General features: G+C 39.3%; 1 protein-coding gene across 2 annotated transcripts in view; it reads left to right on the top strand.

Moving 5' to 3' along the window:
• The window catches only part of MRPS27 (mitochondrial ribosomal protein S27), a 51394-nt gene that overhangs the window by 18187 nt on the left and 9213 nt on the right, over nucleotides 1-23994 (top strand). For both annotated transcript variants that reach the window (XM_062612549.1, XM_062612548.1), the window contains exons 5-8: nucleotides 17700-17814; nucleotides 18284-18362; nucleotides 19676-19791; nucleotides 22614-22716. In XM_062612549.1, the coding sequence (XP_062468533.1) occupies nucleotides 17700-17814; nucleotides 18284-18362; nucleotides 19676-19791; nucleotides 22614-22716 (413 nt within the window). The remainder of the gene's footprint in view (nucleotides 1-17699; nucleotides 17815-18283; nucleotides 18363-19675; nucleotides 19792-22613; nucleotides 22717-23994) is intronic.

A 23994-nucleotide genomic window follows, 5' to 3' on the forward strand; every position in this document is an offset into this window, starting at 1 on the left:
CCTTTTTATGTTGAGGACACCAGAACTGCACACGATACTCCAGGTGAGGTCTCACAAGAGCAGAGTAAAGGGGCAGGATCATGTCCTTTGACCTGGTGGTCATATTCCTTTTGATGCAGCCCTTGATACGGTTGGTTTTCTGGGCTGCAAGGACACAAAGTTTCTCATCGACCAGCACCCCCAAGTCCTTCTCCACAGGGCTGCTCTGAATCTCTTCTCTGCCCAGCCTGTAGCTGTGACTGGGATTGCTCCATCCCAGGTGTAGGATCTTGCACTTGGCATGGTTAAACTTCATAAGTTTGGCATCAGCCCACCCCACAAGTGTGTCAAGGTCCCTCTGGATGGCATTCCTTCCCTCCAGCGTATCAACTGAACCACACAGCTTGGTGTCATCGGGAAACTTGCTGAGGGCGCACTCAATCCCACTGTCCATGTCAGCGACAAAGATGTTGAACAAGACCGGTCCCAACACTGATCCCTGAGGGACACCACTCGTTACTGGTCTCCAGCTGGACATTGAGCCACTGACCACAACTCTTTGCGTGCGGCCATCCAGCCAGTTCTTTATCCACCGAGTGGTCCACCTATCAAATTGATGTCCCTCCAATTCAGAGACAAGGATGTCGTGTGGGACAGCGTCGAACGCTTTGCACAAGTCCAGGTAGATGACATCAACTGCTCTACCCCTGTCCATCAGTTCTGTAGCCCCATCATAGAAGGCCACCAAATTGGTCAGGCAGGATTTCCCCTTAGTGAAGCCATGCTGGCTGTCACCAAGCACCTTGTTGATTTTCATGTGCCTTAGCATGCCTTCCAGGAGAATCTGCTCCATGATTTTGCCAGGCGCAGAGGTGAGACTGACTGGTCTGTAATCCCCCGGGTCATCCATTTTCCCCTTCTTGACAATGGGGGTTATATTTCCCTTTTTCCAGTCTTTGGGAACTTCACCTGACTGCTGTGATTTTTCAAATATGATGGACAGTGGTTTAGCAGCTTCTTTCGCCAGCTCCTTCAGGACCCATGGATGGATCTCATCAGGACCCATGGACTTGTGCACATTCAGATTTTTAAGATGGTCTCAAACCAGTTCCTCTCCTACAGTGGGCGCAAGGTCTTCATTCTCACAGTCCCTGCTTCTGCCTTCCAAGACTTGGGTGGTGTGGTCAGAGCCTTTGGCAGTGAAGACTGAGGCAAAGAAGTCATTCAGAACCTCAGCCTTCTCCAAATCCTGTGTAGCCAGTTCTCCTGAGAGCTTCCTGAGGGGGCCTACATTGTCCCTAGTCTGTCTTTTATTTGCAATGTTCCTATAGAATCCCTTCCTGTTATCTTTCACATCTCTAGCTGAGTTTAATTCTAACTGGGCCTTAGCTTTCCTAACCTGGTCCCTAGCTTCCCAGACAACATCCCTGTACTCTTCCCAGGCTGCCTGCCCTTGTTTCCACCTTTTATAGCCTCTTTTTTCCTTCGAAGTTTCCTCAGGAGCTCCTTATCCATCCAAGGAGGTCTCCTGGCCCTCCTCCTTCTTTGGGATGTGGTAACTTTGTGCTTACTATCAATCTTAGTCATTCGTATATGGGGCAAGTGTTTATTCCTTTCTATATCTAAATAAATACAGCAGAAAAAATAACAATGTATCACATTGTTAAGGAGTAATCTTGACATGCTCTAGACGATGCTGTCTTACTACAGATAGGTTGTTTAACATTAGAATTACTTGAATTGTTGAATTTGATCTTAGCTTAAATCAGCAAGCAAGAAACCTTAATTCAAATAAAAGACTTCAACCATCTTTCGTGTTTAGAATTTTATTCTTTCTAAACAAAGCCTTATTGTTGTTTTCTGGTAATCCTTTAAACCATTTTGATTTTCTTTGGAATTATTTGGAATTATTCTACTAAATTTGAAACCATTTTTTACTGAGCAAGGAGACAATCTTGTGTGGATACTAGCAAGGTTAACAGGTATTTAGAGGTTTAATTTATGTATTTGATTATCTTTAAAAAAAGTAAGAAGTGTTTACCAGGGTGCTCTGTTTCACTGGTGGGGACAACTCTCTTGAGAAAGAAACTTGAATGAAGTATTACTGTTTCTGCAAATGTAGATATTTTAATAACTATGTAAACATTATTTATATTAGATGCAATATGGAAAGCATTTATCAGAACATGTTTTGCATTTAAAATTTAGAAACTACATGAAATCTTGTCTTTATTTGTTGAAATTAACAGATTCTCTGGATGTCAGAGTTTTATTATTTGTAGGTGCCATTTTTTATTTCTTTTTTATTTAAAAGTAGTAAGTATGCACCCCTGCTGGTTTTAGTCACAAGTTACTCAATAATGAGTTGAACTGACCATAACATAGGAGAATAAGGAATATATTGTGATTGCAGCTATAGAAGGGGCAACAGTGGTTCAAAGTTCTGGTTTTAGTTGCTCAGCTAGTAACTTTCTCTGGTCTGTGGCATCGTATCCTGCTAGTAAAATTAGCTGTAAAATACATATTTCTTAAGGGAAAAAAAAAAGTATGTAATACAAATTTTTGAATTTAGCTTTGTGTTTTTTGTATTGTTTTGGGATTTTTTTGTGAGTTTATTTCAAACAGAAATTCTCTTAATTTTTTTGTTAGCTTTAACTTACTGAACTTACTGAAGTTAAAGCTAGCTGAGTCACACTGCTGAGTAGCACTGGATTGTGCTGTAAGCAAAAATGTAGGTAGCCATTCAAATGAAAATATTAGGCCATTTGAACTTCATCTGTCTTCATGCATCATGTATAAAATAACAAAATAGGCTGACAGTGGGGGAGAATTTATCCTATGTTATGTGAAATAAAGGTTTTTGAGCTATTGCAACCAGCATGTATTTAAAATGCTCAGCAGTTTAAATGTCCTAGGACAGAGGAATAAGTAAAGTCAAAAGGCTCACAGATCAGGCAGAAAGTTTCTTAGAAATTGTAAAGATATCACAGTGGTTTTGAGTATTTTGCTCTAATTAGTAGTAAAAGGGATTTGTAAGATAAGTTACGGCGCTGATTTTTTGCCATTAGCCATGGTTTTGTGTGGGATCAATCAGGCTGTTCATGGCTGGATCAAAAAGAGTGTGACCAGCAGGTTGAAGGAGGGGGTCCTGCCCCTCTAATCTGCTATTGTGACACCCTACTTGGAGTACTGTGTGCAGTTCTGGTGACCTCAACATAAGGACATGGAGCAGGTGGAGGAGGAGTCCAGAGGAGAGCCACGAGGATGATCAGGGGACTCGAGCGCCTTCCATATGAAGAGGCTGAGAAAATTTGTGCTGTTCAGCGTGGAGAAGAGAAGCTCTGTGGAGACCTCATAGCTGCCTTCCAGTATCTGAAGGGGGCCTACAAGGATGCTGGAGAGGGACTCTTCATCAGGGACTGTAGGAATAAGACAAGGGGTAATGGGTTTAAACAGGGGAAGGTCAGGTTAGATACAAGGAAGAATAGTTCTTTACTGTGAAGGTAGTGAGGCACTGGAACAGGCTGCCCAAGTGGCAAATACTCCATCCCTGGCAGTGTTCAAGTCCAGATTGGAGAGAGCCTTGAGCAACCTGGTCCAGGGTGAGGCCTCCCTGCCCATGGCAGGGGGGCTAGAACTAGGTGCATCTTAAGGTCCTTTCCAATCCTAGCTATTCTATGATTCTATGATTCTAACATGGTTTTGACTTTGTCAGTTTTATTCTGAAAAAATGTAAGTTAGGAGCTGGAGGTGAAATACGTGCAAAAAGTGGTCTTGGCTGTCTAGTGTCCTGGTGTTGGGTATTAGAGTTGCGTAACCTGTCACGACTGCTGTCTTGGTAATACATATTGGGTTGAATGTATATGTTGTACAGCTGATTTACTTACCTGAGTTCACTCAGAATTTTATGTTTTAATTGTTTTATTTGTAACTAAAAGTGATGCTTGTAAGGAAGTGGTATTGGAGATCCATTAAGAATGTGAAAAAATGTTTTGAAACATTCCATGCCATATTACACTGTAGGTTAGCCTGAAGGGAATTTGTGTCTATCTGTCCATATATAGATTTTTTTTCTTCATTTTTTTTTCTTTACAATGTTTGAATTAAAGTTTCTCCAGGATACTATTACGAATGCTAATAATACCTATACAGGCAGTTTTATGACACTGCTCTACCATGGAAACAGTATGAGCTCTTGCAGGGTGCATGGAAGCAGAGCTGGAACCAAGGCATCTCTGTTGACATTCCATTACATGAGAAATCCTGTTCTGCACTACCTTTATTAGGATTGTCAATATGGTTGAAGGATGACAAGTCATGTGTAGATTTTATAATGTAGACTGATGGACAGAAGGAGAAAGGCACTAAAATATTTTTTCCTGTGTTACTCATCCAACATATGAGATGCAAGGTTCATGTGCTTTTTCAGTGAGAACTTCCCCTCAGTTTACTCTGTAAAAGGAAAAATACATATGATCTTAACTTTAAACAAATCATTGTTGTATATAAGCTTGCTGTGTTCCACAGAATATGTAGGTTGGATACAGTCTGATAAAGCAGGTAAAAAAGGCCTACACCACCTTACTGGACTGGTGCTTTCTTGGTAACAGTGAAGATGTTCCACTTACTAATAGGATCCAGTAGCGTATGTTGTGTTTGTGAGTATCTGTGGTTGTGTTGCATGTTGCTGCATAGTATGTAGTAACAGGTAGCAGATGTGGTGCAGGTTTCAGAAGGTGAGAGCCTTTGAAAATGGAAAAAACATAAAGATGACCATGGTAAGGGATGAAATAATGCACCACAGGTATAGCTCTGATCTTCTTTTGTTCTGTTATACTCCATTATAGACAAAATGGTTTTCAACAAAATCAAAATTACTGTGTGACAGGGATGAGAGAGACTTACTTTAGTATACATCTTTCTTTAGCTTTTAAATAAGGGGGAATGTTAATTTTCAAATAGTTAGCTTCTTTTATTTACAGAAGTGGATGTTTATGCTACTGTAGAACTATAAATGTTGGGCCAACAACTGGTTATTGAGATAGTGAGAAGATACCTTGATTCTATTCATCAGGCCCCAGTAATAAAAAAACTTTAAAAGCCAGCTTCCATTGCTTGATTCCTTCTGGTGGTTCATTTTTTCTAAATACTCCCATGTTCTTCAGAAATATCCAGAAACATTGGAGTACAGAACAAAAATGAAATAAGCAGGTATGTTTATTCAGCTTCTGTGGCTGATTATTTCTGCATATACATTCATGCCTGTGAAAAAGTGTTTCCCTCCCTAAGGGGAGAAGAAGCTCATATTGCAAACAGACCCACAAAACAATGCTTTGCTGTAATTAAATAGAGGTTCTGATAAGCAAAGGTCTTATCAGTTTAACATTGTTAAACAAAAGTTTAACATTTTCCTGGGGTGATTTCTGAGGTTGTTACTCTCTCTGTTTTCCAGAAATGGAAAGTAAAAGTGCAGATTTATAAATGTAAGATGTCCAGTAGCAAAGTGAAAAAAATGGTTCTTCAGGTCACCTATTTTTTGAGGTTTTGGTTAGGGGCTTTTTCTTTGTTTATTTTAATGCTGCTTTAGTGAGCTATTTTTAAAGCTGCATGACTGCATGCTCCAGGTAACATACCTATACTGTCTGTGGCAGTGAGGCCAGCTGCATCTTCAGCGCTTCTCTGTACAAAGCGCTCTCATCATTCTGCTCAGCTACCTGTGACTGTTCTGGCAGAGTCACTGTTACCTCTTTTTCTACGTTTGTCCTTTACTTGGTAAATCTTTGATTCCTTGGCAGAGTAATCTCTTCCTTGCCTTTTTTTTTTTCCTCCCATTTTCTTCCCCTTTTTTTTTTCTTTTTGTGATTTTATTTATTTTTTATATCCCCTTATGTATTTCCTAAAATTCTGGTGTGTCTCCTTTCCCTGAAGGAGAATGCCCCCAGGCTTTTTAGCTGCCTCCCTGCCTCCCCTTTGCTACTACATCAGTTTAAAACCCTGAAGGGCTTTGTTAAATGTGGAGTTGGTAATTTCAGGAGTTACACTGCAGCAGCTCTCAGCAGTTGGTTTCTGTGTTCAGCACCCTGACAGATTTTATGGGATACTGGGCTGCACATCCTTAAAAGTTACTGGAGTTGTCCTTCCTTCCCAGACTTAGTCTAGTTAATGATCCATGAATATGCATGATGTGCCAGGTCCTCACTAGATTGGGCAGGTCCCTGGTAGCTGGGGAGCCATGTGTTGTCTCTTTGGATCAGGTGAAGATTTGACCCAGGATCTAGTTTAGGGAGGACTTAAACAGCGAACAAAGAATGCTTTCTTGGGTTTGCTGTTGAAATTGGAAAGAAGTACACAAGAGAGCAGCTGGTAGAAACTCATTTTCTCAGCTGTAAATGTAGACACAATAAACATTCCTTCTTTCTCTTGCTGAAAAATTAGTGTGGATTTTGATGGGTACCCCCTTCACTGTGGAGCTTGTCAAGCTGAAAGCACACGGATTTTGGCAACTGTCTTGGCAAGCAGATTTGCAGCTTTGTGAGTAGTATCTTTTTCCAAGAACTGGGGTGGATGTAAAGCTGGCTTAAATCTCTAAAGTCAACTTTATGATCATCCTCTTTAAATTGTCATTTATTTAATTCTCATCTCTCTTTCACTACTGTTTTCATTTAACAAAAGGGAAAAATACTCTGTTCTTTAGCCTAGTCACTCGCTTTCTACTTAGTTCCATTAGGGAGTGAGCAGAGCAGGGCTGAATCCAGTGCCAGCAGACACATGGGAGTAAAATGACAACCCACCCTCCTGCCTTGCCTACAATGCCTGTGCCAAAGCTTTAGTTATTGGACTGTTCTTACCTCAGCCTGTGGGGTTTACATTCTTTTGATTCTCCTCCCAGTTCTGCCCAGAGGAAAGAAAAGGAGGGATGAGAGAGTGGCTGCGTGGTGCTGAGTTACTGGCTGGGGTTAAATCAGGACAAACCTGAACTGTGGCAATCCTGTTTTTGAAGTGTTTGAAAGCAGCTGTAAAGTTTGGCTCTTCCCTTGCTAAAGTTGACACCTGGGATCCATTCAATATTTGTATTCCCACAGCAGTCTCTTTCTAGCACCTCCTTTTTGCTTAGGTTGCATGTGGTGTGAAACCCAACAAATTTGCAGAATAAACTGTTTGGCTCTTGTGCTTCTCTATTACAGCCTTTGATACTCAAGACAGAGAAATCCATGGCTTGTAATGTGTGCAAGTTCAACTGTGATCAAGCCAAAAATGTCAGGGTTGTGTCAGTGGGTGTAATACAGTGTTTTGAAGCTAAAGTGTGATGTATTTCTGGGGGATATTTTATGAAGCATAAAGAATTTGAGTGGAATAAATAGGAAATGCAACCCTGTTACAGTTCAGACTCTAGCTCTCAGTGAATTAGGTCTCTGACAAAATTATGTTAATTTTGTCTCAGGTTAAATTTAGGCTGTACATTGGGTACTGCTAAAGGTTAGTGTTCACAAATAATGTAATAGCAATGTCTAGTTACAGGCTGTTTTTTTTTTTTCCTGCCCTTAAAATAATAAGTCATTATTGGCTTTTGTTGAGAGCAGTTTTATGCATAGCCATAGAAGTGTTCCTTTTTAACGTGTAAGGGGGTATTGTCATAGTTTAAGTTCAGTGCTAGAAGCAGAAACTCTTAAATGTTAGTCCTAAGTCCGATTCAGTTCCCTCTGACACCAAATGACAGCAAAACTTGGAGTCACTGTCTTCTCAGCTTGAAAAGCCTTTGTGCTACATCTCTGTTTGGCTTATTTAATAGTTACTGGAAAGCAGGCTTCCCTGTGGCATCCCTGCAAAAGCTGATGGCTAAAATGGATGTTTTGTAAAACATCTGTAGTCATTTATTTTTAAAAATGCAACATCTAACTGGCTTTGAAGCAATTTATTCCCTAAAATCACATAAATTTACAGACATCCATGTCGAAGAAAGCCTATTGATGTAAGTACTCTTTGGTACCTAGCAGGTTTTAAACTTCCAAATATGCAGGTAGTAGGAACTAGCTTTCTACTAGAAACTGACTTTCTGGCAGCCTTCAGCAGGGGATTGTTCTCACTTTGCAAAGTGAACCAGGTACAAAGGTGATTTCAGCAATTATGGATTACAAATGGTCTTTCACAAATGTTCCTTTTTTTATGTTGAAAAATGAATGCAGTCGTTAACTTGAGTACCAGCTTTCAGACAGGTGGAGGATTAACTGAAGGAATGGTGAGCATAGCTGGACTAGTAAAATGGTAACAATCAAATGAGTACTTTACTTATATATGCCACTTTTTACAGTGTTTGTGTTAATCAGTTAATCAGAGTAAATATTCGAGCAGAACTGTTCCTTTTTTGAGCTTTAATACAGCAAGCTTTAGCCTGACACACTTAAAAATTGCTGAGATTAAAAAATCTTCCTGAAGCAAGAGGTAGAGTGTGTTGTATAGTTCTTAATTTCTCTAAATATGTTTTTATATGCCAGGATATAAAGAAAAAATATAATTAGTTGAAGAGCTGGTTTTAAATTAGACTTTGTTGTGGTTGCATGGGGACAAGGAAAAACACTAAAGATTCTTATGAAAATCACTATAGCAACAACTCACCCCATCATTCCCTGCCTTTTCCTTAGGCTGTGGTACTCTATTTAATCACTTTATTATTAATGGAATTTATATTCAAAACCACTAATTTCAACTGTAAGCTCAGAGGTATTTTTAACAGAAATTCTAGGAGCTGTATCCTTTACAGCTGATAGTTTGGGGAAATCTTAGAGGTTTTATTATTGTTATTATTATGGAAAGACTTCCTTTTTCTTGTTAACTATTGCTCTTTGAATTTCAGCTTTAGTGTGACAGTATTATGTATTCTTCATGTGCATGGGAATAAAATCTGATTTTCCTGCCTGGCTTTTCCAGAGGGAGTTGGGAGAGACAGAGGGTGGAGTAACAAGATGCCATTATCCTAAGAGGAGGAGAAAAATAAAAATACTACGTTAAAGTGTCTGTTTATTTGGTTTCTTTCATTGAGAATATATTTCTAAGCAAGAAGTAAAGCAGATGTTCCCTGTAGTTCACCTTATAATTCTGTATTGACCATAAAGCAGTAATGCAAAAAATCTGGGTTGCATGTTTTGTAATTTGTGTTTGAAATAAAACTTCAGAATGTTGATGGAATGATCCAGTTTTATTTTCTTTGTGAAACTAAACCAGGCATTGCCACTTGTTCTTAGTAGCAATATTTATACCATCACAATGTTCTTTCCTCTACCAGTAACACTGGGATCCCCAGGTGTCCAGTTTTAGAGTTAGTGAGCTAGCAGGCAACTTTACCTTTAACCTGTATTGTTTAAATATTATGCTTTGAACAATAAGCAAAATTATTCCCTTTTTTGAGTGTTACGACCTGTAGTTTCTAGCTAGACAAGGCCTGTGACTGGTGTCATATTATGATAGTTGAGGCATACAGACCATCTTCAATTAAACTGATACAGAAAATACTGACTCATGCTGAGAAGTGAACTTTCATTGGTGTCTTGCCAGGAGGTGCATAGTTCTGGAGTATTTTGAATTTACATGGCTAGAGGAACTTCTTAGGAAACATTCACAAGCTTGTCAGATTTTTCCCAGGGACAGCGAGCGAGCCTGGGCATTGCGTTTTCAGTCTGGTTGTGAACTAACTAGTATAAGGGTTTGAGTAATGCAAAGCAAGTCTGCAGGATACTTAAGTTACAGAATCATAGAATCATAGAATGGTTAGGGTTGGAATGGACCATAAGATCATCCAGTTCCAACTCCCCTGCCATGGGCAGGGATGCCTCACCCTAGGCCGTGTTGCTCAAGGCTCTGTCCAGCCTGGCCTTGAACACTGCCAGGGATGGAGCATTCACAACTTCTTTGGGCAGCCTGTTCCAGTGCCTCACCACCTTCACAGTAAAGAACTTCTTCCTTATATCTAACCTGATCTTCCCCTGTTTAAACACATTACCCCTTGTCCTGTCGCTACAGTCCCCTTGAAGAGTCCCTTTCCAGCATCCTTGTAGCCCCCCTTCAGCTACTGGAAGGCTGCTATGAGGTCTCCACGCAGCCTTCTCTTGTCCGGGCTGAACAGCCCCAACTTTCTCAGCCTGTCTTCATATGGAGGTGCTCCAGTCCCCTGATGATCTTCTTGGCCTCCTCTGGACTTGTTCCAACAGTTCCACGCCCTTTTTATGTTGAGGACACCAGAACTGCACACAGTACTCCAAGTGGGATCTCATGAGAGCAGGGTAGAGGGGAAGGATCACCTCCTTCCACCTGCTGGTTGCTCTGTTCGAGTTGTTTGAAGCGTTCCTCTCTCTGCTTCGCAAATGATTCTAGAGGACTTGAACGCTGCTTGGTGTAACCTCTTGGCAGAAGGTTAGAAGAGCTGTTATGTTCACTGCCTGTGAATGGAAGGAGAGAGAAATAATTCAGGTAAATAATTTCAGACACAGGAATCCCAATAAATTGCTTCAAACTTTTCTGTAGTCTCTGGATCTGCTGCCATTAGTTTTGTGGTAGTTCTTATGTCTGTTTTTAAATGATAGAATAGTTTGGCTTGGAAGGTACCTTCAAAGTCATCTAGTCCAATCCCCCTGCAATGAGTAGGGGCATCTGAATTAGATTGCCCAGAACCACATCCAGCCTGGTCTTAAATGTCTCTTAAATGCACCAGGGATGGTGCATCCACCACCTCTCTGGGCAGCCTGTTCCAGTATTTTACCACTGTCATTGTAAAGAACTTTTTCCTCGCATCCAGCCAGAATTTCCACTCTTTTGGTTTAAAACCATCACCTCTCGTCCTATTGCAACAGGCCCTGCAAAAAACTATTTCCCCATCTTTCTTATAGGCTCCTTTAAGAACTGAAAGGCCTCCCTGGATTCCTCTCCAGGCTGAACAACAACTCTCAGCTTTTCCTCATAGGAGAAATTATATTTATATATAAGCATATATATAGCATTATATATATAAACATATATATAAGCAAAGCATTTGTGCTGCAGTAAACTGCTTCTCCATTCATACATTGTTTTGAAATCTGTAACATTTTTCTAGGACCTTGCAGCTATTTGATGATACTATTTTTCTTTTTAACATAACAAGGCTGTTCTTTGTGTTTTGCTCACAAAGGTGCCTTAAATCTGTCAAAAGAAAGAAGAGCATTTAGTGATACAAAAGATTGGCAACAATGGGCAGAAATGCTTCTTATGTCATTAATTCAGCTTGTCATTTGTTAATCGACTCTAGTAACTGGCTGGCACAGTATCTAGGTCAGTAAAGGATAAGCTAGATCCTAGCCACTATATGGTGTGTTTCTGTGTGATAGTTGTCATTGGAAGGAGGCCTAGTGCAGCTTTGTTTTCTGGTGCAGGAGTGGGCTTTTGAGCAATGCAGTAACTACTGTGAGATTACTGAATGGTGAATTCAGTCCATTCAGTTGTTAGGAAAGCGTGGTTACCAAGTTGATATCCTGAGACCTTCTAAATGGCTGTATAGTATGTACTTCTATGCAGAATATCTCCTCTCCCAGATCTGGACCATAAGGATTTAAGACACAGGTAAACCTGTAGCATTGAGGCAGACAGATATAAAAGCTGAATGTGGTATAAATGGAAAGCAAGACCCAATACTGTAAGTATTCTTTATGTCTCCTGTTCATCCTTGATGTTTGTGCTTCTTCGCAGTCAAAAAAACTATAAAAACCCCTACATCTAAAAGCTGATCATTTGGACCTGTTTTGAGGCCATATTCATCAGTGGTGGTAGAGGTCTGTGCAACTCTTGAATGAAAGACACTGTGCAGGAAATAGGTGTTCATGTGGAGGTGGCCAAAGCAATTGAGCTAAATTAGTTTGAAATCAAAGATTGGGGAAAGTCAGTAAAATTAAAACAGAATAAGGGCTCAATGTGGGCTTTCTTCAGGGAATCTTCCAATGGCTTCTCTTCATGTGTAAGAGCACAATTCTGCCTTAGCATTACACTATCCTCTGTTATAGTTGACTTGTTTATTTTACTAAACCTGTCCTGTTACTGTTTTTCATAACTGATTTCTTATACTATGTGTGCTGGTTGAGTTTTTTATTTCAACACAGAACTTTCTGTCTTTTCACTTGAGTGTAGTCAGTTAATGCATGAGGTATTTGCTATAGGACTGATATGTTTATATACGAAATTTTTAAAACGATGCATACAAATAAAGGTGTAGGCTAAGATGCAGGCAAAGAACATGGGAAAAAATGAAGTTTTGTTCGTGTTTAAAAGAAATTTCAATCAGCAAAGATTTTTTACAGGGCTGTTGCCTTTAATGCTGACACATGAGCAGTGCCTCTGGGGCAATTTAAAACGCAGACGATTTTTCCCAAGACTATGGCTTGAAATGACAAAGGGGGAGTTTTGGGTGATGTTTCCTTAGCTTTTCAGTTTCCAAGCTAAGCTGTCCTGGAATCCATTTGATCATTATGCACTGTGGCTTAAAAAATGTGCCTGGGAAGCAAAAAACATGGCATTGCCAAGGAGCTTCACAGTCCTGTATGACTTGTGCAAAACACAGTGTGGCTTTGGATTCATTCCATTGAGAGAGCTTCTTCCTGGCTCACAGAGACATTTCTTACAATACTTACTCATTTTAAGTCTCCTTACATTGCGCTTCAGGACTTTTTAGAATTTTAAGTGGATGAGAAGAAATCTGGCACTCTCCCCTCCTGATTAAAGCAAATCAACTTGCAAACCAGTATTTTCTCTCTAGTTCTAACAGAAGTAATGAAGATCTGAAGCATAGGTGTAAGAAATTTGTTACAGCGCATACCACTAGGTAGGTTTGCTCCTTTCCTGAACTAGATCCTACAAGGGGACTAGCAGCATGTGAAACCTTTTTATTTTTAAAATGGAGGAACTGAGGAAAGTACAATAATGCATCTAATATACATCTAATATATATTAGAAATAATGAAAGAATGGAGATTGCTCAGTGTCCTGTTGCTGGTTTCTCCACTTCCTTGCAATGTGGCAGAAGATGTACAGGAATCTCTAAAACTTAAGATCAGAGAAGAGCATCATTGAGTCATAGAATGGTTAGGCTTGGAAAGGACCTTAACTTCATCTAGTTCCAAACCCTCTGCCGTGGACCGGGGTGCCTCACACTAGACCATGTAGCCCAAGGCTCTGTCCAACCTGGCGTTGAACACTGCCAGGGATGGAGCATTTATCACATCTTTGGGCAACCTGTTCCAGTGCCTCACCACCCTCACAGTAAAGGACTTCTTGCACCTAACCTGACCTACCCCTGTTTTAAGTTTAAAGCCATTACCTTTTGTCCTATCACTACAGTCCCTGATGAAGTCCCTTCCCAGCATCCTTGTAGGCCCCCTTCAGATATTGGAAGGCTGCTATCATACTGCAAGAGATTTTATTTATGGAATTGGTTTTATATAGGGTAATGCAAAATCAGGAAAGCACAATGCAGGTGAAATTTAGAATGTCTTGGAGAAGTCCGGACACCTAAGAGATCATACAGTTCTATGCACTGGGTCTGTAGATCATTACAGAACATTTCCTCATTAAGTTAGATAAATTTGGAGAAGGGAAAGAAACTCATCCCTTTTCACAGATGGGGAGGGGAGAGGGGAAAGGGGAAGAAAACATAGCGTGTTGCACAAGGATAGCTTCTGGCAGTACCAGGAATTGGATGGACCCTTAAGAAAGCCACATAGTACAAAATGGGAGCTTGTCATCAGCTTATGAAAGAATTAGGACAGATCTGCCGAGCTTGCTTTCATCTGTACCGGAGAGCTGTTCCTGGTAGTAGAAGTAATAACTTATGCAGAATTTGCTTTTCTGTAATCCAGAAAATTTTCCTTCACCATCTTCCTTATTATGATTGTCCCCAAAACAAGAACTCCCCTCTACCAAACCTAGGGAAAAGAATACAGTCCAGCCGCTTGGTGCTTCTTTGCTCTCAGGGTGGATGTATTACTTCCTTGAGAATACAAGGTATGTGAAAGCAGCGCTAGAGTGTATCACCACTTGATGGCACCAGACAAATTTGGAAGACCATATAAAATAAGTAAAAGAAGTAAAGCAGCTCAGCTTTTCTACAGTGTGGGTGGTCACCAACAGAAGTGAGCCATGCATTTCTGTTAAGTAGAAGCACTCAGCATTTGATAAACTTCTCCATTGTTCAGTTTAACACGGCATGAGAACTTCGGCACTGCTGTAAGTAAGCAACAGGGCCTTATGCAGGAAATTAATAAACTAAAAATGTATTCTTAGGCCAATGTGGTGGCCAGTTTGTGAGCAAGAGAGACTGTGCACTTGCTTGGATAAAAATGTCCTGCTTACCTTGTACTGAGCCTGTACACTCACTGTATCTCTTCCAGGTTATAGTAATTTACAAGTAGAAAGTGGTGGTTTAATAAAAATCAAGCTTCTGGACTACATAATTTGAATAATTTTCCAAAATAAGGGGAATTCTAGTACCATTGCACTGTGCACTGTTAGAGTCACAATGACCGTGATATTTTAGGAACTCATTTTCTTACACATGCTCTTCTTGTTCCCTGTGTGGACAGATGTTCTCAGTTCAGTGACTGGAAGGATGACCATATTGATTCCTTAGTCATTAACATTAAAGTATACCAACAGGGACACTTCAGGAGCTCCTCTAATACTTGTCTTTTCTGAACATGTTATAAGAATCATGTGCTTCTTAGCTTTGTATTAATTCTGAGAAAAACTAGTTTCAGCAGCAGACATCTGCAAGGTAACCTCCTGATCTTTCTATTAAATACACAGCAGTTGTTAGAGGCTTCCTATATTTAATTCGCTCTAAATCCTCTGCTTTCTGTTTAGTTTCCTTCTGGTTTTGTTCATCAGTCCTGAACATACTGCCTTGATTAATTATATCCTGTTCTGTGTTTTGTGGAATAAGAGAAGCATGATGACATTAATGCTTGTCAAAATGACCATCAGTCTCCTCTTTTCACTGATTCCCTTTCAAATAAAAATATCTGCCATAATATTTGGTTAGTTTGTCTAGGTTATCTGTAAAAACAGATACTCTGTTGGTTTCTATTCTTAGCTATTAGAAGAGAGACAGAGCTCAACCCAGCATTCTATGGATCAGAAACAACTGAAGATTGCAATGTGCGTGTTTCCCTTTCACTTCCAGTTCTCTTTCTACCACATCATGGATTAATGGAAGTATGTAGTCTTGAGGGATCATGTACATGCATATGCATTGCAGTCTTGTTGACATGGAGACAGAAAAATTTTGGCATGAGTCTCCTATCTTCATTCCCAGGCAACTGTTTTGTAGTTAATTATTAGAATTAACTAGAAAGTTCTTTGGCTGAGAAGCTATATGCTTTTTATTTGCATAGTACCTATCACAGTGGGGACCTGGTCTGAGCATAAAGATCTTAATAGTAGCATATAGTAATTATAACTGATAAATCTTACCACACACACACTCTCAGATCAGTCTCAGCCCTGCAAAACCCACGTGAAGATTTCTTTGTTTTATATAATTTTTATAACATGCCTCTGAATTTTGTGCATATCATTTCCAGAAACTTGCGTTGATTGAGGACCGGTTTCATCCTGTTTCTAGACCTCATCACATCCCTGTTAAGCCTTTACTGTTAAAGTGCAATTTGACTTTGAAACCTAGAAGCATTTCACCGTTACAACAAGCTGTAGCATTTCCAAGGTGCAGGAGGTATTGGAGTGCTCATTTTCACTATGATGTACTCAAGAGAATAAGTACAGCTCTGAAAAAAAGTGAATATTCAAACCCATTAAAACCTTTGGGGTTTTTGTTTGGTTTATTGGTTTTTTTTTTAATGTCTGTTTGCTTCCTGTGTAACTAATTAGTAGGAAGGATGCCAAAGATTATATCAAAAGAAAGGCCTAAGTCTTTGAAAGCATCAGTGTCATGGTTTTATAAGACAAGTCTGTTACTTTCCCCTTGCAAAAAAGTATTAACCATTTAATGAAGCAACTTTAAAAGATACTGGCAGCTTTATTGCTGGGTGCTGGTGTTGCACTCTAACCCATCTTAAATGGCCGCTGAAACAGTCAGTAGCAATTAGATAATTGTTTCATTAAAATATGATTAAGTCCAAATGCCTGTAATTGATGCTTCCTGCAAGCATTATTGAAACAGAACTTTAATGAAAGCAAATGTAGGTTCTTGCTGTTCCCAATATTTGAACTCCAGTGGGAAGAAAATGGAAAGCAATTAGAGCAACAAAATGGATGTTTGTAATTTAATATTCAAAGCATGCTTTTCTTTTTCTGTTAAGTTCTAATTTAATTGAGAGGTTTCATGTGCTACTTACAAACTCATATATTTAGGCTTCGTGTAGTTGTTTAGCAGGTTTTTGGCACAAATGTCTTCTGCATCCTGAAGGCTCTCTGGGCTGCAGTAATTTTCCAGGGTTGGTCATCTGTGTAGCCCTTAGCCATGGGATGCAATACAGGGAGATTCACTGAAGGGGAAAGAATGTTGGTGGCCACATTAATCTGATAAATGTTCTGGAAAGCATGCTCACTCATATGGAAGAGCCAATCCTGCCTCCAAATGGTGCTGCAGCTTGGCTTGAGGCTGTAAGCATCTGCACATGAGCCCAGCTCAGTCACTGGCATTTTCTACAGGAAGTGCTGGGGAGTGAGCCCATTTTTCATGCATACAGTTTGAATTGAGAAGGGTTACATGCATCTCTTCACATTGGGGTGTGAAATTCAGCCCAGAACCATGACAGCAACTCCTACCACTTGGCTCTTAATTGTTTTTTGAGTCTTTGCCAAAGGTAAAGCTTCATTATGCTTTTTGTCACCACTTACCCAAATACAAAGCAAAGTGTATATGTCTAAATAAGGATGGAATAAAAGAGGCTGAACTGAAGAGTATTTAAACGTACAAATTGCTTGAGCTCTTGAGTGGGTTGCCTGGGAAGACTGCTGAAGCCGTGGCATGAGGCAAATCGGAGCAGGTTAAAGAAGCATCAGTTGGGAACAAGGCAGCTGGTGCAGGGGACGGCTCTCCAGCAGTTTTTCCTTTCATGAGGCATGCCTCACTGATGAAGCATTTCTAAAGCAAATAAAGCATGTAGCTGCCCAGGGATGGCCTGTGCTGAGGCGCAAAGGTTGAAGTGAGGCATGAGTTAGAGTGAGGGACATCAGATTACACCAACTCTGAAGTTCAGACCAATCTGTATTTTGATGTAATTTTGATACTTGCTTATGTAATCAGTCATAACGCAGTGTTGCTCTTTGATGAGATCAGCAAGGATACAATGTGACACAACCAGAAGGACAAGGTTAAAAAGCACTACAGTATTTACAGCTATCTCAGTTGGCTTTCATAAGTATACCAAGTTATTGGTTTATGGTATTTACCTTTCCAGAGGAAAAGCAGTACACTTCCTGGAAAATGAAAAGTTTGAAATATTATGCATTTGTGAAAAGGCCTGATTTCACCTTCATACATACTATTATGTATCTAAGTTTTGTTTCCCTTATTTTAAGGGGCTAGCTGGAGCTCTTTGGAGAGGAATGACTGACTGCAAAGTCAAACCAGGTAGATACATATCTGAGATTATAAAAGGCAGGGGTTCTGAAACTCATAGTTTGTTGATTATAGAATTTGTGAAAACAAAGAGTCATATTGTCACCTGGACCATTTATCATTCTAGGTTTCGGCATAGTCCAAATTGCTGGTACTTGAGAGACTGGACCATCCATACCTGGATCAGACAATGCTTAAAATATGGCGCACAAGACAAAGCCTTATACACATTAAAAAACAAGGTAAGTTTTTACAAGGAAAAGTCATGAATATATTTGATCAGCTTTTTTGACAAAATGTGGCTGACCTGGAATCTCTGTTGCAGCCAGGTCCTGTAGAATGTGGTTTTAAGTTCAGATATTTCTTTACCAAAACAAAAATTAACGTTGCACTTGAATTTTATCTTCTTTCCCTTTTTGTTTTTAAACAGTATAGTGTCCAAAACATGCTAGATGCAGAAGCATAAAAACCTGATAGGCAGTGCCCCTCCTGGTTGTAAAGGCTCACATAAAATGCCAAAGCAAAGCCAGTACATCAGAAGTTAGAAGGCCTACATCACAGAAGCTGTGCTAATCTTCTTGGGTTGCTTGGGTGTCACATAGCATCAGTGTGCAATGGTGTGGTTTTCATCTTTCTGGTAACCTGCAGTGCTATACTTGGGAAGACTTGGAAAAGCAGATCTTCACACTGGTTTTTCCTTCTTTTCTTTAGGTTCAGTATGGAATTTTTCCAGATAATTTCACTTTCAATATTTTGTTGGATTGTTTTATAAAGCAGAAGAAATACGAAGGTAAGAAAATATGTTCTGCGTAAGGATGGAGTTCTGTATCCTTAGTTGTGTGCTCTTACATCTACAGAGCCTTTCTTTGAATTAAAAGCTTTCAGCCATATTTTCTCTGAAGTCACCTTAAAAACATAATGCCTTTTTTCTTTAAGCTACTTTTCTGCAGGTTTATTTATCTCATTTCAGTTGTTGTTTTTTTTTCTTTGTTATATAATTTTGAAATGTGCAGTTCATAGCTTCTACTGTGATTAATCCCATTCCAAATATAAATTCTCCACTTTTTGCAAGTCTGACTTACATGCGGGGGACATCAGATGAGTTTTTAGTGACAATTAAAATGTTTCAAGAATCAAAATGTGTGTTGGTAGAGTTAATTTTTTGTACATATAGTTATTCAAAAAGCTGCATAGCTAAACTGTTTGTTTAGACTTTCTCTGTGCCTCTGGAGAGAGAACCAGCTATACTATATTGCTGTGTTGGGGTGCCTGTTTTTCACTACTGACTATTTAAGTGTTCAATAGTCCTCTCATGTTTGGTGACAAATACTGAAGGTTTTCATTTTACTGCAGGTTTTCTGGTACTGTAGACTTACAGTGAGCTTTTCTTTGCTTAAGCCTCTTGTAAAACAAATAACTGAAAGAGACAGTAGAATTGCCTACTGTCTGTAGCTTTTATGTCATGAAGGTTTTGCAAAATGGCAAATTAATACATATTTTTATTTTGTTTTGTGAGCTCCCCTATCTGTGAAGTACCTCTTATTCAATCCGTATTTCTTTTCTGTGATGGGCTTGAGTTCTTTTGCTTAACAAACTGTCCTTCCTGACAGGGAGTGTCACTGGGACTCCCTGTGGACCATCTCCACAGCACTGTTTGCTGAATACAGTGAGTGCTGTGGGTGATCTGTGACAACATTTCAGCTCCATTGTACTCTCCTGTCACCTTAAGGCAGTGAATTTAAGCCAGTCTTGTTTGTAATCTAAACACAAGAACAAAGAAGAATTTTTTCCAATTTTTTTTTTTTTTTTAATGTTAATGATTGAAGGGCTGAGCAAAGAAGAGCCAGTTGAAGAGTGTAGAGCTGAGTTTGGAAAGATCCCATCTGTGTTCTCATGCTATTCAACCCATTCTTCCTTCTTGCAGTATGTTGAGTAACCCAAGTTAGTAAGACTAATTCCTCATTACCTGTCATAAGAAATTTAACTTTCTTCCTAAGTACTTCAAAACATTCTGCATCACTAAAGTATCAATGAATATGAACAGGTATGAAAGTGAACTGCATAAATTTGCAGTTGCTGATTATGTATTGTTTTCCTCCCTAGATGCTGTGTCAGTAGTAACAGAGATCATGCTGCAAGAAAGTTTTGATGAATTATCAACACAGCTTCTTTCTCTTTATGTTTTATACCAGTACCTGGCAACTAAGCATGAACATACGGTAAGCTGACCACACAAAATGATGCACAAAAACCTTTGTTTCTAAATGTCAGTTGTGTATTCAATCTTGAATGTATTTTATTTCCCTTAAGTTTACCTGAGAAAAAATAATACTCTTTTTTTATTTGTCGTTAGTTTTACAACTGCAGAAGAAAGAAAAAAGAAACACAAAATATGAAAGCCATAAAATCACTTGTCACCTCTTTTGCCCCTTCCTCTAAAAAGGAAGATGTGTTGCGATTTTCAAATGTAATGTATGTCCATTGGAAGATTATGAAAAGACATCTCAGTTCACTTCAAAGAGGGCTTTATCAGTTAACAAAATAACTGTGTCACCTCTTGTATAGGAGCCTGTTTAGTTGGTTATTGTGTACCATTAGACCTTGGTAATGGTGATATTGCAGAATTATAAAACATTTTCACTAGGATTTTTGCTACCCAATTTGGCTTTGGGTTTATTGTTTCTAGTATGTATTTGTTTTAAAGCTCAATTTGTTGTATCTCTCCTGTCTCCAAGGATTAGGGGTTTCTTTCACATCATGCTTGCTTAAGGCCAGTATGACATTCAGGCTTTCAGAATTGGCATTGTATTCTTCCTTTGCAGAAGGGGCTCAGTTAGGTATCAGCAAAGGGCTCTGCTATGTCTGTCACTTTAGGCAGTTACTTTTCATGTAGTTTGGCACAAGCCTTCAATAGCATGTTGTCATCCACAGGAAGATGCTTGAAGCCTCCATTTGCCTTACGTGAAGCATCTTCCAAAATACATGTTACAGATGCCTTAAGGTTTTACTCAACCGGATTGTTATTTCAATTTTCAGTATAGAAAACAGATGTGCATTTGCCGTGTTTGGTATTCTGCTTCAATCCACAGAAGTAAGCGTAATCATTTGTGTATGAAAAGCAGGGGAACAAAACCCGATTTTCCCATTGTGTTTGTCCATGTCCATATATCCTGACTGCAAAGATAAGAATTTGTCAGTATGTATAGCATTTCATGAAAGCTGAATATGCAAGCAAGGGTTGTGTGGACACGTGACACATATAAGGCAAGCATATTCATACAGCTGTTATATTTAATAATATCTGGCTGTGGCATTTTGAAATTACCCTATCCAGTGCCAGCAATAGGCCATATTTTTTCTGTGTATACATTATACAGAGTACCATTCAATACCTCATAACGCTCAGTACCAATTTTCTGTGTTTGATTTAAGAAGTGGTAGTAAACAGAATTATGAGGTCTGCTCAGCTATTCCTGAAAATTCCATTCCCTTTTCAAAGGTGTGAGACAGGTCAGCCAGTTTGCTGCTGCAGACAGACCATTGGCAGTAGCTTAGGGTTCAGCAGCCTGATAAAATGTTTTTTAACTTTGAGAGCTGAATCGTGTGCATCTGGCTATGTTAGTCCTTAGCGTGTATAACAGCGGTGATAGAGAGTGGTGATTTTTCTGCTGTTGTAAAAACCACTGAAAGCCTGACTGATCTTGGCTCTCCTGAGAAAGTTGCTTCCTTGACTGCTGAAAACAATCACTATGACTGCTACCTGCCCCTGAAAGCTGTTAACATTAAGTTCTTGCAGTTCCTCCAACTTGTGGAGCCAAATGGGCTAGCTTACAAAAGAACCTAGGCCATATAAGCCTTGTTTTTCCAGTTGAGTCTGATTTTCCTATAACATTTAGCTGCAGTGCCAAATTCAGCATGAAATGGCCCTGTCTCCTGGTATCACTTTTCTGGGTCAGGCAAATACCTCGCCTGGCTGTTAGGTGATAGTATTTTGTTGTCAGATGATAACATGCAAATTCTTGTAGCACCCAGATGGAGACACGAAACAATACCATACTTTGAAAAAGACATCTTTGAATAATGCATTAAATTAGAAGGTTGAACCTTTGTGGTTTTTAAGACTGAGTGTACCTTGGGGAATTTTTCAGGAAACTTGGATGTTTTGCCAGGGATATTTGTTTCAGGTCATAAGATAATAAACAGACACAAGTACCCTGCCACAAAAACCATGCGTTAGCAAGTCAGACTTCCTCCAATCTATTGTCTTTTCTTAGCTTCCTTTTTATCATTTTCTTAGCAATGGGAATTGTTCGTCTCCTTTCATTTGCAATAAAGAGACATTTATCCTCAATGTTTGTGCTTCTCTGGTCTTGAAAAATATACTGTACTATCCCATAGCAAAACAAAATTCAAACTGCTCTTGTGGTTTTAATGTATTTACTGGTAGGGTGCCATTCGTTAACCAACACTGGTGGTCTGGCTCAGACAGCTGGTACTTCTCTCTGGCTGGAGAGACAGCTGTACTTTTAATCCTCGGGCATACAGGGGCCTTGGGGAGTTGCATATGTTCTTTTCACAGTAAGGATTTTGGACTCAGAAAAGCCATTAGCAGCATATTCTTCTCTCAGCATTTTCCTATTCTGGTGAGAATAGAGAACCATGTATTTGTCCACATACTTAAAAGAAAAGGCTGCTTTAGCACAGAAGCCATGGAATCTTTTCTTCAGCAGTGTTAGTCTGAAGCAAATGGTAGGACATACAGGACAGAGACAGAGCTTAGCTTGAACAGTGTAAATTCATGTAGCACTGTGTTTCGAAGGAAATGCACTGATTAACCTCTGCCTTCTGGAAAGAGAGGTGTTCCTCGATGTGTTGCGTGCTATTCCTCAGGATATACGTGCTGTAACTCTGACCACTAGACATGTTTAGTGATTTGTTACTACTGAGACATCTGATGAAAGCCTTATGTGCTGTCTTTGGCTGTTGCCATTTTATGTTTGTGTTTGTCAAGGAACACTTACTTAGTTTACATTATTTGCAGTGGGAAGAGGAGAAAAATCTTGGAGCATCGCTAGTGCTTACAGGTCTCAAGCAAACAAGTACTGTGGGTTTTAGCTCCCAGCTGTATGGCTATGCATTCCTTGGTAAGTTTTATCTCCCTTACAGTCATCTTTTCCCTCTTGTCTTCAGTGGCTGAGTTTGGCATCTTCACTTTATTAAAAGGTAATCAAGGAGAAAGCTAAGGAAAAGAGAAGTAGTGGAAGGAATAGTTTCAGATTTAAGACTGAATCTGTTTTGTAGGCCTGGAGGATAGTACTGATTTGAATGGTATGTCCTTTATCGGACGGCTTTGGAACCTTCTTTAGGACTCCCTGCTGGTTTGAATTGGCAGCTGAAAGAAAGACATTCTTGAAAGGAGTAAGGTTGGTTGGTTTGTGGACCAACAAATTAAAAAAAAAAAACAAACACCAAAGTACAGAGTTCCATGACAAATTTAAGGTTATGGACAATAAATTCGCTTTCTAGTTAGTAAGCTTCTTAAAATAGTCCTTAAACATTAAGAAGTTTAGAGAAGTTTAAAGATACTGAAAAACAGTATCTTTAAACATTAACTACTAGATGTAAAGTTAATGTTTCTGTTGTGAACAGCAGATATCGGTGCCTTTACACTGTATCTGTTAAGAAGTCTTTACTGCTTATGATATGCTGTACTATTAAAAAGCAGTTAGAGTATATTCAGAATTAGAGGGAAATGCGGTACAGAGTAAGTAATTTTTTAATTTAGTGCAGACAGGTTTTGTCCTTCTCTACAAAATGGTAATTTACTTGAAAGTTGTCATGGGAACCCAGGACAAAAGTAATTAATAAATTTAAAATATATGATTATGCAGTTTTTCCATTACCACATAGTATTTTATGTTAGAATGTATTGAGGGTAACGAAAAATGTGCTTGTTCTTAAAATGTGGCCTCAAAATACAATGTGCAATGTCAGAGTTAGGATGCTGATTCAGATTTATCATGACTGTAAGATAAAAACATCCTTTTTAGTCCAAATGGGGGATAAATGTGAAAATTAATTTGAAAGCAGGATTTTCCGTGGAGCTGTAGTTTGTTACCCAGTGGAGATACACATACAAATAGGGGCTTTGCTGTCCCATTGTCATTCAGTTTGGAGTGGTTTTTATGTCATATAGATTGGTTGAGTAGTGGCTGTATTTCACAAATGCACTTCACTGTTGTCTGTGAGTGGTAGTACTTGTTCCATGACATTGACATTCAGTAGATCAAGAGCTATTTACTTCTACATCATGTGTTACACAGTCTTGTCAGCACTAATGGAACTGACCTCAGGGAATGAAATATGTCTACAGGCACAAAGTGGCTTTAAGCACCTCAGCTATTTTAATTTAGCCATAGTTC

Source organism: Pezoporus occidentalis, unplaced genomic scaffold (genome assembly GCF_034315485.1).
Source record: "Pezoporus occidentalis ecotype Australia unplaced genomic scaffold, CSIRO_AGI_Poc_V1 ctg16, whole genome shotgun sequence".
Classification (NCBI taxonomy): Eukaryota; Metazoa; Chordata; class Aves; order Psittaciformes; family Psittacidae; genus Pezoporus; species Pezoporus occidentalis.